Source organism: Salmo salar, chromosome ssa10 (genome assembly GCF_905237065.1).
Source record: "Salmo salar chromosome ssa10, Ssal_v3.1, whole genome shotgun sequence".
Classification (NCBI taxonomy): domain Eukaryota; kingdom Metazoa; phylum Chordata; class Actinopteri; order Salmoniformes; family Salmonidae; genus Salmo; species Salmo salar.
Window position 1 is genome coordinate 119,212,073 of NC_059451.1, and position 14,707 is coordinate 119,226,779.

General features: G+C 42.6%; 1 protein-coding gene across 19 annotated transcripts in view; it reads right to left on the reverse strand.

Annotated features, from left to right (window-relative positions):
• Positions 1 to 14,707, reverse strand: part of LOC106561741 (pleckstrin homology domain-containing family A member 5) — a 248,718-nt gene that overhangs the window by 228,015 nt on the left and 5,996 nt on the right. Inside the window, exon 4 of one of the 19 annotated variants that reach the window (XM_045688523.1) lies at positions 1,807 to 2,744. The exons of the other annotated variants lie outside the window; for them this stretch is intronic. Within the exon in view, the coding sequence (XP_045544479.1) occupies positions 2,651 to 2,744 (94 nt within the window). The 3' untranslated portion in view covers positions 1,807 to 2,650. Of the gene's footprint in view, positions 1 to 1,806; positions 2,745 to 14,707 lie in introns of those variants that run through there. 19 annotated transcript variants of the gene reach the window in all.

The following is a 14,707-nucleotide window of genomic DNA, read 5'->3' on the forward strand; positions in this document are numbered from 1 at the left end:
AACCAGCCTGAGGAGGTCTATAATTCATTAGGTTGAATGTGACAGTCAGTCTATAACCAGCCTGAATAGACCTAGAATTCATTACATTCCTATTCTATTCAAAGTTTAGAGAAATTCATTCTAAATTGGAAATGAGCTGTTATCAGGCTGATTAATGCGATGGATGTCTGTTGAATTTGGAAAAATCCACCGTCACTCGACTCCACCCACTCAGCCAGTCAGGAGCCCCTGTGTTTCAGTGAGTACATAATATACAGTTGAAATATACAGTATGCTAGTATGAGTTATTCGGACAACGTTCCCGCTTTAGCGGAGACTGCACTGCATTCACGGTAAACGTTACACACTGTATCGACCAAACAATCAACCAGTCGACTAATTGGGGTCAGCCCTAATGGGCTCAAATGACCTTTACATTTCTATCGTGGAATCTGGAACTGTCACGACCGTCGTACAGAGCGGACCAAGGCGCAGCGTGAGTTGAGTTCCACATCATTTTAATTCACAGTGAAACGACAAAAACATCCAACGAACGTGAAGTACAGCGCACACATAGGCACAAACTGAAACAATATCTCCACAAAGCAGGTGGGAGAAAGGGCTTCCTAAATATGATCCCCAATTAGAGGCAACGATTACCAGCTGCCTCTAATTGGGAACCATACAACTCACCAACATACCTGTCTGGGGTTGGGTGGGTCTGGTTTTTTTGTCTGGTCACAGAGACCGAACAGCATTTCTACAGCAGCACCATCACTGCTAAGTGGTAAATGTGCTCACTACATTAGCCCATTACTGCCATTATCTATCAGCAGAAAAACACATACCCAATCACAGTGACAGTGTGACACAGCCTGATTCATGCAGCCTAATGTCATGTAATGTCTCTGCACCTGGTGAGAAGACCCTCTTATTTGTATGGACTGCAGTAGTGGTGGTAATGAACTCACATCAGAGTCAGTCAGAGAGAGAGAGAGAGTCACCCCAGGGCAAGGAGGATTATATTGCTGCTAATGGTTGCATCACAACAACAACAAAAAAACTACATTCCTTATATACTGCCCTCCTTTTGACCAGACCCCTATGGGAATATGATGGCCTCAAGTAGCCCTCTCTTACGTGGCTACAGAACTCTCTCAAGACACCGTGGCCAGCCATCCACCTGCATTGATAAGCAAGTGATTCACATAGAGGCAGAGAGATGCAGGGAGGAAGAAGCTTGCAGGGCTGCAAAGCACTTTAGGTGATGATGTTAGACCTATTTGTTGAGTAGGGCTATTTGTTGAGTAGGGTTATTTGTTGAGTAGAGCTATTTGTTGAGTAGGGTTATTTGTTGAGTAGGGCTATTTGTTGAGTAGGGCTATTTGTTGAGTAGGGTTATTTGTTGAGTAGGGTTATTTGTTGAGTAGAGCTATTTGTTGAGTAGGGTTATTTGTTGAGTAGGGCTATTTGTTGAGTAGGGCTATTTGTTGAGTAGGGCTATTTGTTGAGTAGGGCTATTTGTTGAGTAGGGTTATTTGTTGAGTAGGGTTATTTGTTGAGTAGGGCTATTTGTTGAGTAGGGTTATTTGTTGAGTAGGGATATTTGTTGAGTAGGGATATTTGTTGAGTAGGGTTATTTGTTGAGTAGGGCTATTTGTTGAGTAGGGCTATTTGTTGAGTAGGGATATTTGTTGAGTAGGGTTATTTGTTGAGTAGGGATATTTGTTGAGTAGGGCTATTTGTTGAGTAGGGCTATTTGTTGAGTAGAGTTATTTGTTGAGTAGGGTTATTTGTTGAGTAGGGATATTTGTTGAGTAGGGTTATTTGTTGAGTAGGGATATTTGTTGAGTAGGGTTATTTGTTGAGTAGGGTTATTTGTTGAGTAGGGTTATTTGTTGAGTAGGGTTATTTGTTGAGTAGGGTTATTTGTTGAGTAGGGTTATTTGTTGAGTAGGGCTATTTGCCTCTCGTGCTATGCTCTGATGTAAGGAGATTCTTATCTGGATGGCTTGTCACACACCAGCGATGCAATACCAGTGTTTCCCCTATCATTCATTTAGAAGCGGCACACTGGAGCTGCTAAATCGCAGCAGCCACAAAAATCTTTTTTAAAAAAAAGGCCAAGTTACAACATCAGATTGTCCGAGAAACCTCCAAGGTAACTAGCTAGCTTATAATCCTGGAAGTGTGCATCAGGAAAACCCAAGCCGCCACCGCAGCTAAAAAACACGTAGGGGAAACACTGTACTACGTACCATGTAGTGTTAAAGGGCTAGCCGCATGGGAGAATGACGGCTGGTTAGGCGAACTAGTCCTAGTGACATGAAGCCTGTTAAGAGATGACATATGTACATACATGCAGAATGTCTGGGTCCATTTATTAATGCATGCCAGTTCAAGTACAACCCTCCCTGTGTGTTCAGGAGATCACCATATGCATATAGGGGGGAAGGGAGGGGCGGGGGGGGGGGGGACTGAATTTGTAAGAATTTGTCTGAGGAAACAGTTCCCTGTTCCATGCCCTTCCTGCCCATTTCTAACCCAGTGGTTCCAACAACCAAGAGCTCCCAGCTGCAGAGCATTTGGGCAGTGTGATGGTTTCCAAAAGCCCCCTAATCATCACAGACCATCTGGACAACAACTGGATCGGGATGTGCTGTAGTTGTAGTCAGTGTGTTGTTGACTGGTAGAGGGAGATCAGAGGATTCAGAACCAGGCAGTGGCTAGGAGAGTGGCATACACCTGGAAACAAGTTGGCAGACCTATCGAGAAACATTCAAAATCATACACACAAAAAGACAATTAAAAAAATGTTTTTAAAAAATGGAGATCTACAAATGTCTCCTACATCAGACAGAAACATAGCGAATACTGAAAGCATCCATGGTAATCAGAAGAAAAATACACCAGCTACAGCTTCCAATACCCAACACCTCTCCTTATCAGTCTTTCCCTTGATTCAACCTGGCCAGCATAAGACACACTCTACACACATACATACACACACAGATACTGTACATACACACATACACACACACACACACACACACACACACACACACACACACACACACACACACACACACACACACACACACACACACACACACACACACACACACACACAAAATCAAAAAAACAAACCACCAACCAGCTGAAATTCCAATACTAACCAACTGTCCGTTGATCTGGCCAGCGCACAATCACCATGAGAAGGATGGTTCTAGACTCTAGGCCAGTGGATCTCAGTCCTGGTCCTGGCCTTAGCACTACACACCTAATTTAAAATCAGCTGTGTATATCTAGGACAAAAACAAAAATGTGCACCCCTTTGGGTCCCCAGGACCAGGATTGAGAACCACTGCACTAGGGCTCAGACATAGCAGATTACCAGGCTGATTATATTACGGGAAGTTCAGCTCAACAGCTCTACTGAAACAAATCACCCCCAAGACTGCACCACTATCTAGGTCTATATACTGAACCCCTATCTAGGTCTATATACTGAACCCCTATCTAGGTCTATATACTGAACCCCTATCTAGGTCTATATACTGAACCCCTATCTAGGTCTATATACTGAACCCCTATCTAGGTCTATATACTGAACCCCTATCTAGGTCTATATACTGAACCCCTATCTAGGTCTATATACTGAACCCCTATCTAGGTCTATATACTGAACCCTGGAGGATGAACATTCAGAATACATTCTGTGCATCTTTCCTGAGAACGTACTCAAAAAGTATCTTGGATTAGGATCTGGGGCCAAATGTACCAAGCCTCTCAGAGTGGGAGTGCTGATTTAACATCAGTTTTACTTTTATATCGTAATGAAAAGCATTACATGGACAGGAGGGACCTGATCGTAGATCAGCATTCCAACCCTGAGAAGCTTGTTACATATGGTCCCAGCGGGACGCTCCATATAATCAGAATCAGTATGATCTAAAGCCAAAACTGAGACTCTTTGTGAGTATGGGTTTTGATCAAATAATTATTTGCTGGGTGTTTATACTAGTCCTATTTCACACTGTACAAATGTGTGAATTGGAAATGTTTTTTGTTTTTTTGTTGTTGCATATCCCAAGTCCCAGAGACACCCTCAGAGAGCTGGGTCACCATTGTCCAGCGCATATCGGCTGATTTTTAACCTTATCGGCTCAGGGATTCAAAATAGTGACCTTTCGGTTACTCGCCCAACACTCTAACCGCTAGGCTACCTTCTCACACAGGCTTACGTCGCTCTCACACACACACACACACACACACACACACACACACACACACACACACACACACACACACACACACACACACACACACACACACACACACACACACACACACACACACACACACACACACACACACACACACTTCAGTGGTTGCCAGATGGCTGTGACCCCACAGAGACTGAAAAGCATGAGAGAGCAGGGGGTGTGGTTTGAATGAGCAGCTCAAAGCTCACTGATTGACTGTATCCTGAAGCCCAGGCCGTCAGCAATAGCATCCAAACTCAAAGCCAAAGGAAAGAGAGTTTTGATGAGATTAAAGCAGAGAAGCAGAGAAAAACAGAGATGACCAGGAACAACAGAGCCAGATCCAATAGTACTACTTCCCCTTTCCTGAGTTGTGTGTTCATCAGCAGCAACAACGGTTCGTCGGCAGCAACAACGGTCCGTCAGGAACAACAGTCCGTCAGGAACAACAGTTTGTAAGGAATTGCTCCCTGCCGAGGACAGCGTAAACACTCCCTCAGTCCTTTGCAGTCAGTGCCGTTTGAATACAGCAATCGTCATAACTCCCTTGTGTGCATGCGTGTGCTTTTAAAGCTGAAATCCTTAATGGTGAAACTGCCACGTCCGTTGGAATTTTACAACAACAAAGCACTTAGTGCAAACAACAAACACTGTATTTCCTCCCCCAAGACATCATTGCAATTGCACTCCCTGTGGCTTTGGATCAAGGCATCTGGTAAGTGTCATGTCATAGGGACAGACCTGGGCTACTTTACATCCCTGTGTGTGATGAATCCAGACATCCTCCCACCACTTCCTGCTCTCTCTGACGCCAGACAGGTAGAGCCAGCACAGGGCTCTGCTGCTACAGCTCAGACAGAAACAGAGAGTGACACACAAACCAATCCCCCTCCGCTGTTCCCCGGGCCGCCGAAGACGTGGATGTCAATTATGGCAGCCCCCCCCGTACCTCTCTGATTCAGAGGGGTTGGGTTAAATGCAGAAGACACATTTCAGTTGAATTCATTCAGTTGGACAACTCACTAGGAATCCCCCTTTCCCTCAGACTGAAATGAGATCGGTGTCTGCCTGGCGACCCATTCATTCATTCCACAGGTCGTCTGTCTGCCAGCCAGACTGTCATCCCACTGCAGTCAGAGTTCCTGTGACTGGGGAATTCTCTTCAATTTATAGCTACTAGTGTCACTCATCAAAATGAAAACACAAATCCCCCTCCGCTCGGAGACTGCGACATTTTGCTCTTCGCCTCCGCTCTCCTCCTGCAGATCTCAGAAAAGCCTTGTTATGAGTAATACAGCAGCCATACAGAATAACTGCATCGTGGTAGTGATTAGAGGTCGACCGATTAATCGGAATGGCCGATTAATTCGTTCCGATTATACGTTTTTATAAGAATCGGTATTTTTGGACACCGATTTGCCGAATTTCTGGTCCAAAATTTTTGCACCTTGATTTAACTAGGCAAATCAGATTAAAAACACGTTCTTATTTACAATGACGGCCTAGGAACGGGGGTTAACTGCCTTGTTCAGGGGCAGAATGAGCGATTTTTACCTTGTCACCTCGGGGATTCGTTTTTGCAACCTTCCTGTTACTAGTCCAACGCTCTAACCACCTGCCTTACATTGCACTCCACGAGGCGCCTGCATGGCAGGCTGACTACCTGTTTCGCGAGGGCAGCAAGAAGCCAAGGTAAGTTGCTAGCTAGCATTAAACTTATCTTAGAAAAAACTATCAATCTTAACATAATCACTAGTTAACTACACATGGTTGATGATATTACTAGGTTAACTAGCTTGTCCTGCATTGCATATAATCGATGCGGTGCCTGTTAATTTCTCATCGAATCACAGCCTACTTCGACAAACGGGTAATGATTTAACAAGTGCATTTGTGAAAAAAGCACTGTCATTGCACCAATGTACCTAACCATAAACATCAATGCCTTTCTTTAAAATCAATACACAAGTATATATTTTTAAACCTGCATATTTAGTTAATATTGCCTGCTAACGTGAATTTCTTATAACTAGGGATGTGACGTTGTGTTACTTCTCTTGCGTTCCGTGCAAGTCAGGGTATATACAGCAGTTTGGGCCGCCTGGCTCATTGCGAACTGTGTGAAGTCCATTTATTCCTAACAAAGGCCGTAATTAATTTGCCAGAATTGTACATAATTATGACATAACATTGAAGGTTGTGCAATGTAACAGGAATATTTAGACTTAGGGATGCCACCCGTTAGATAAAATATGGAACGGTTCCGTATTTCACTGAAAGAAAAAAAACGTTTTGTTTTCGAAATGATTTGATAGAGCAGTCTGACTGAGCGATGGTAGACAGCAGCAGGCTCGTAAGCATTCATTCAAACAGCACCTTCGTGCGTTTGCCAGCAGCTCTTCGCAATTCTTCAAGCATTGTGCTGTTTATGACTTCAACCCCCGAGATTAGGCTGGTGTAACCGATGTGAAATGGCTAGCTAGTTAGCGGGGTGCGCGCTAATAGCGTTTCAAATGTCACTCGCTCTGAGACTTGGGAGTGGATGGGGAACAACAATCCATAGTTACATATCGGGATATTATTTTTGATGATATATCTTATAGTTTTGACAATATCTCAATAATATTCGAGGGTGGCTGTTGTCGATGTGTTCCTGGTTCGAGCCCAGGTAGGAGCGAGGAGAGGGACGGAAGCTATAGTGTTACACTGGCAATACTAAAGTGCCTATAAGAACATCCAATAGACAAAGGTATATGAAATACAAATCGTATAGAGAGAAATAGTCCTATAATTCCTATAATAACTACAACCTAAAACTTCTTACCTGGGAATATTGAAGACTCATGTTAAAAGGAACCACCAGCTTTCATATGTTCTCATGTTCTGAGCAAGGAACTTAAACGTTAGCTTTTTTACATGGCACATATTGCACTTTTACTTTCTTCTCCAACACTTTGTTTTTGCATTATTTAAACCAAATTGAACATGTTTCATTATTTATTTGAGGCTAAATTGATAGCATTTATGTATTATATTATTATATTAAGTTCAAATAAGTGTTCATTCAGTATTGTTGTAATTGTCATTATTACAAATAAATAAATCAGCCGATTAAACAGTATCGGCATTTTTTGGTCCTCCAATAATCGGTATCGGCGTTGAAAAATCATAATCGGTCGACCTCTAGTAGTGATGACGACTGGGGTGTTCAGATTTGCCTCTCCAATACACACTATGCTTACCTCCAATCAGGAACTATATTCTGAAATGACAGTAGGCCTAACACTTAAACATCTAAATGACAAAGGTCAAAATAATTAGTAGTGATGGGGCAAAAATAAATAAAAAAATCCATAGCTACATATCGGGATTTTTGATGATATATCTTATTGTTTTGACAATATCGCAATATTATTTTCATGCTAGGTGGCTGTACCTGCACCAAAACTCCAGTATTTTTCCTTCATAGCTTGTTCTCCATCTTCTTTTTAACCTCTTACATCTAGACGTTCCGCTAGCGGAACACCTGCTCCAATATCCAATGATAGGCGTGGCGCGAATTACAAATTCCTCAAAAATACAAAAACTTCAATTTTTCAAACATATGACTATTTCACAGCATTTTAAAGACAAGACTCTCCTTTATCTAACCACACTGTCCGATTTCAAAAAGGCTTTACAGCGAAAGCAAAACATTAGATTATGTCAGCAGAGTACCCAGCCAGAAATAATCAGACACCCATTTTTCAAGCTAGCATATAATGTCACAAAAACCCAGAAGACAGCTAAATGCAGCACTAACCTTTGATGATCTTCATCAGATGACACACCTAGGACATTATGTTATACAATACATGCATGTTTTGTTCAATCAAGTTCATATTTATATCAAAAAACAGCTTTTTACATTAGCATGTGACGTTCAGAACTAGCATACTTCCGGGGAATTTACTAACAATTTACTAAATTACCCACGATAAACGTTAACAAAAAGCATAACAATTATTTTAAGAATTATAGATACAGAACTCCTCTATGCACTCGATATGTCCGATTTTAAAATAGCTTTTTGGTGAAAGCACATTTTGCAATATTCTAAGTACATAGCCCAGCCATCACGGGCTAGCTATTTAGACACCCGGCAAGTTTAGCCTTCACCAAAATCAGATTTACTAAATAAAAGTTTGATTACCTTTTGTTGTCTTCGTCAGAATGCACTCCCAGGACTGCTACTTCAATAACAAATGTTGGTTTGGTCCAAAATAATCCATCGTTATATCCGAATAGCGGCGTTTTGTTCAGACACTATCCGAAATGGTAAATCAGGGTCGCGCGCATGGCACAATTCGTGACAAAAAAATTCTAAATATTCCATTACCGTACTTCGAAGCATGTCAACCGCTGTTTAAAATCAATTTTTATGCAATTTATCTCGTAAAAAAGCGATAATATTCCGACCGGGAATCTCCTTTTCGGCAAACAGAAAAATCACAAAGACGGGGGCGGCCAGGGCACGCGCCTAAGCCCACAGTCCCTTGATCGGCCACTTGAGAAAGGCGATAATGTGTTTCAGCCTGGGGCTGGGATGACGACATTCTGTTTTTTCCCGGGCTCTGAGCGCCCATGGAAGACGTAGGAAGTGTCACGTTAGAGCAGAGATCCTTTGTAAAAGATAGAGATGGCAAAGAAGTTCAAGAAATGGTCAGACAGGCCACTTCCTGTAAAGGAATCTCTCAGGTTTTGACCTGCCATTTGAGTTCTGTTATACTCACAGACACCATTCAAACAGTTTTAGAAACTTTGGAGTGTTTTCTATCCAAAGCCAATAATTACATGCATATTCTAGTTACTGGGCAGGAGTAGTAACCAGATTATCCAGCCGTGAAAATACTGCCCCCTAGCCATAACAGGTTAAATAGGGAGACAATTTGTTTTCAGCACATTTATTTCCATGACTGATTAAAACTCGTTGTTTTCTCATGGCTCTGTCTTGTCCCTCTGCAACAGACATATGGTGAGCAATGTGTTTGGAACATCGAATCGCAATAAAAATCACAGTATCGAATCACAATACATATAGAATAATAGTATCTTGATAATAATAAGTATCGTGATATCATATCGTGAGGCCCCTGGCAATTCCCAGCCCTAACGATTAGTAGATTGAACATGAGAAATACACTATTGTCATTGCTATCCAGAACCACATTCCTTAGCTGCAGCAGCAGTGAGCAGCACAAAAGGTTTTAATCACAATCCAAGGAGTCAGTGAGCAGTAGTCTCATCCTAATACATTATCAATACAACGACCAGCACTACAAAGTCATCAAAACTTAATTATCCACAAGCAGCAGTCGGAGAAAGAAATATTGATCCATTTAACAGAGGTAAAATTACAAATATCAAGAGCCCTACTTGAAGGGACACGTCACAAATGGCTGCATAGTCCTTATGTAGTGCATTACTTTAGAGCAGGTCCCGTGGTGTAAGAATTAGGGTGCTGTTTGGAACACAAGTGTACAGTCAGTGAGTGGGATTTCAAAGCACAGCTGGAGCTTGAGACACTAAACATGACTATAGATCCACTGGGGAGACTTTAGTCAATACTGGCCAGATTTCAGTCGACGTGCTCTGTTCTGTGGGATGAGTGAATAATGCAGCAGTGAAAATGAAGCTACATTAATGAATGGTGGTTTGAATGGTTGTGGACTGGGGTGGCGGTGGTGTAGACGAGTCAAATATTTATTATGCTTCATATTTACTTTACAGGGAAGCTATGTACTACACTTATACCCTCAAAAGAACGTTAGTAGGTCTCTAATGTCATTTCAAAGCGCCAGAGACAGTCGACACCAGAGAGAGGAAGGGAGAGAGAGAGAGAGAAAGAGAGAGCGAGAGAGAGGGAAAGAGAGCGAGAGAGAGGGAAAGAGAGCGAGAGAGAGGAAGGGAAAGAGCGAGAGAGAAAGGGAAAGAGCGAGAGAGAGGAAGGGAAAGAGCGAGAGAGAAAGGGAAAGAGCGAGAGAGAGAGGAAGGGAAAGAGGAGAGAGAGAGGAAGGGAAAGAGAGAGAGAGAGGAAGGAAGGGAAAGAGAGAGAGAGAGAGAGAGAGGAAGGGAAAGAGAGAGAGAGAGAGAGGAAAGGAAAGAGAGAGAGAGAGAGAGAGGAAGGGAAAGAGAGAGTGAGAGAGAGAGCAAGAGAGAGAGAGGAAGGGAAAGAGAGGGAGGGAGGAAGGGTAAGAGAGAGAGAGGAAGAGAGGGAAAGAGAGAGAGAGAGGGGAAAGAGCGAGAGAGAGAGAGAGAGAGAGAAAGAGGAAGGGAAAGAGAGAAAGAGAGAGAGAGAGTGGAAGAGAGAGAGAGAGAGAGGAAGGGAAAGAGAGAGGAAGAGAGGGAAAGAGAGAGGAAGGGAAAGAGAGAAAGAGAGAGAGAGAAAGAGCAAGAGAAAGAGAGAGGAAGGGAAAGAAAGAAAGAGAGGGAAAGAGAGAAAGAGAGGGAAAGAGAGAAAGAGAGAGAGCGAGGAAAGGAAATAGAGAGAGAGAGAGAGAGAGAGAGAGAGAGAGAGAGAGAGAGAGAGAGAGACAGACACAGAAAGAGGGTGAGGGAGAGTTTGACAGTTTAATTAGGGTCATAATTCATCCCCATAACATCATTAAAACCTTTTACATGCACAATACACACACACACACATTTACATATTAGTAATTTTACAGACACTCTTATCCAGAGAGACTTACAGGAGCAATTAGGGTTAAGTGCCTTGCTCAAAGTAACACAGATTTTTCACCTAGTCGGCTTTGGGATTGAAACCAGCGACTTTTCGGTTACTGGCACAAAGCTCTTGACCGCTAGGCTACCTGCCACACACACACACACACACACACACACACACACACACACACACACACACACACACACACACACACACACACACACACACACACACACACACACACACACACACACACAGTGAAAGAAAAAGGCTAGTCAGAATGCTGCTAGGAAGGGCATTCTGCCTGACAGGCCAGAGAGAAAAGCAGTGCAGAGATAACAGTCACAGACTGTCTGCATCTGCATCCAAAGTGACACCCTATTCACAACATAGTGTACTACATTTGACCAGAGCCCTATGGTGTCTAGTGCACTATATAGGGAACAAGGTGCCAGTTGAGACACACCCACAGTCTTAACCCTATCAGTCCCGAGACCCCAGAAAAAAATGTGTCTTTTCATTTATCTGACTTTCATTTATCTGCATGTCCAGCCTTTATATTGAGCCTCACAATGAAGTGTTTTACAATGTTCTTTAAAGGACAACCAGGGCTACAAGTAGAACACAAAACTATTGGACATAAAACTGTTGCATTCATGAGTTTTACTGACAAATGGCAATAAAAAATAAGGTCCACCAAAACAATAACTTGATAAAAATGTATATGAATGCTGTAATAAGTACAGAAATGGTTTGCTCAGTGGGAAATGAATATCCAACTAGTCAGTGACGACTGTGTGGCGTTTGGAGTTTGTGACAGCAACCATGTGAGCTTATTACAGTATTATAGACACTATGTCCTGGGATTTACTATGGTCTATGTAGAATAACCCCTTACAGTATTATAGACACTATGTCCTGGGATTTACTATGTAGAATAACCCCTTACAGTATTATAGACACTATGTCCTGGGATTTACTAGTCTATGTAGAAGAACCCCTTACAGTATTATAGACACTATGTCCTGGGATTTACTATGGTCTATGTAGAAGAACCCCTTACAGTATTATAGACACTATGTCCTGGGATTTACTATGTAGAAGAACCCCTTACAGTATTATAGACACTATGTCCTGGGATTTACTATGGTCTATGTAGAAGAACCCCTTACAGTATTATAGACACTATGTCCTGGGATTTACTATGATCTATGTAGAAGAACCCCTTACAGTATTATAGACACTATGTCCTGGGATTTACTATGGTCTTCTATGTAGAAGAACCCCTTACAGTATTATAGACACTATGTCCTGGGATTTACTATGTAGAATAACCCCTTACAGTATTATAGACACTATGTCCTGGGATTTACTATGGTCTATGTAGAAGAACCCCTTACAGTATTATAGACACTATGTCCTGGGATTTACTATGTAGAAGAACCCCTTACAGTATTATAGACACTATGACCTGGGATTTACTATGGTCTATGTAGAATAACCCCTTACAGTATTATAGACACTATGTCCTGGGATTTACTATGGTCTATGTAGAAGGACCCCTTACCTTCTACCGACTCTTGTGTAGCTTGGGAGGTCATAGAGCAACACATGTTACATGTACGTGTGAGAGTCTCAGCTTTTATAATCGTTTGTCCAAATCGCACCGGCGTCGCGTGAGACTCATTGGGTTCATTTACCAGCACGCGATGCTGCCTGTGGAGAGACAAGCTCTCTCTATTTTTCTGTAGTTGTATTTGTTCAAACTGATTGGTTTAACAATTAGGTCATGTTTCACTGACCTCTTGATTGGCTGAGGGAAACAGGACATACATAAGCACAGTCCCGCCCATAAAACAGGAAATGTCCATTGATATGGTTACTTCAGTGCACCTGTCCTCTTGACATCAATTGATTAGAAAGACTATTCTTTCTAAGTGACCCGACAAACTTGTCACCAACAACACAGTAGTAAAGTAGTAATAAAATCTCTACTTGAATGACGTTTCTACACGTAGCCTACCAAAATCAACACGTTTCTAGTTCACTCATTTACAGATCCTCATTCATTCATGACCTCATTTAACTGGCAGCAGTTGACTAGGCTCTCTCTCTCTCTCTCTCTCTCTCTCTCTCTCTCTCTTCCTCTCTCTCTCTCTCTCTCTCTCTCTCTCTCTCTCTCTCTCTCTCTCTCTCTCTCTCTCTCTCTCTCTCTCTCTCTCTCTCTCTCTCTCTCTCTCTCTCTCAACTAAAAAGGGTTTCAGACCGTGTTGGCACTCTGCCGCCCGCAAATTACCCAGAAACTAGTCGTTGGCACTATTACACAGACACACACACACACAAAGTCCACCCACTACAGACAGACAAGGTGATTGGATTAACATCTACAGTGACCTTCACTCATTCAGAGCCCCACAAAGTATAAACTAATCAAATCTACCTCCCTCCTCCCAGGCAGTGCCCTCCCCTTTATCAAAACACACTCACACAAAAGAGACTCCACACAATCTCACCCACCGTCCGTCCGTCCAACCGGCTGTGCACACACACACACACACACACACCAACAAAGAAGAGAACGCTAAGTCAGCACAAACTGAGACCTGACAGTTACAGCCGAGCCATACAGCACCTCGTCTCATTTCAGCAAGTGTACCAGGAGTAACAGAGATCTCTAAACTTAGTGAATCTAACAGCGAGGAGGAAGAACTGCGCTGTTTGAGGGGTGGGGGGGCGGGGCTGGGCTTGGTGTGTGGGGGAAGCAGATGCAAGAGGAGAGCGGGAAAGACGAACAAACGGAGTGAACTATAAAAAAGGCATTTCAAAATATTGCATGCGATATAGATCTCTTACGATATGAATATTGCACGTGTCATTTTTGTGATTTAGATGTGATTTAGAAGTGAATTAGATCAGCCCCAAGGTGATTTAGATGTGAATTAGATCAGCCCCAAGGTGATTTAGATCTGAATTAGATCAGCCCCAAGGTGATTTAGATGTGAATTAGATCAGCCCCAAGGTGATTTAGATCAGCCCCAAGGTGATTTAGATCAGCCCCAAGGTGATTTAGATCAGCCCCAAGGTGATTTAGATGTGAATTAGATCAGCCCTGGGTGATTTAGATGTGAATTAGATCAGCCCCAAGGTGATTTAGATGTGAATTAGATCCGCCCCAAGGTGATTTAGATCAGCCACAAGGTGATTTAGATGTGAATTAGATCCGCCCCAAGGTGATTTAGATCAGCCACAAGGTGATTTAGATGTGAATTAGATCCGCCCCAAGGTGATTTAGATGTGAATTAGATCCGCCCCAGTAGACAGCAAGGTGATTTAGATGTGAATTAGATCCGCCCCAAGGTGATTTAGATGTGAATTAGATCAGCCCTGGGTGATTTAGATGTGAATTAGATCAGCCCCAAGGTGATTTAGATGTGAATTAGATCAGCCCCAAGGTGATTTAGATGTGAATTAGATCAGCCCCTAGGTGATTTAGATGTGAATTAGATCCGCCCCAAGGTGATTTAGATGTGAATTAGATCCGCCCCAAGGTGATTTAGATGTGAATTAGATCAGCCCTAGGTGATTTAGATGTGAATTAGATCAGCCCTAGGTGATTTAGATGTGAATTAGATCCGCCCCAAGGTGATTTAGATGTGAATTAGATCAGCCCTGGGTGATTTAGATGTGAATTAGATCAGCCCCAAGGTGATTTAGATGTGAATTAGATCAGCCCTGGGTGATTTAGATGTGAATTAGATCA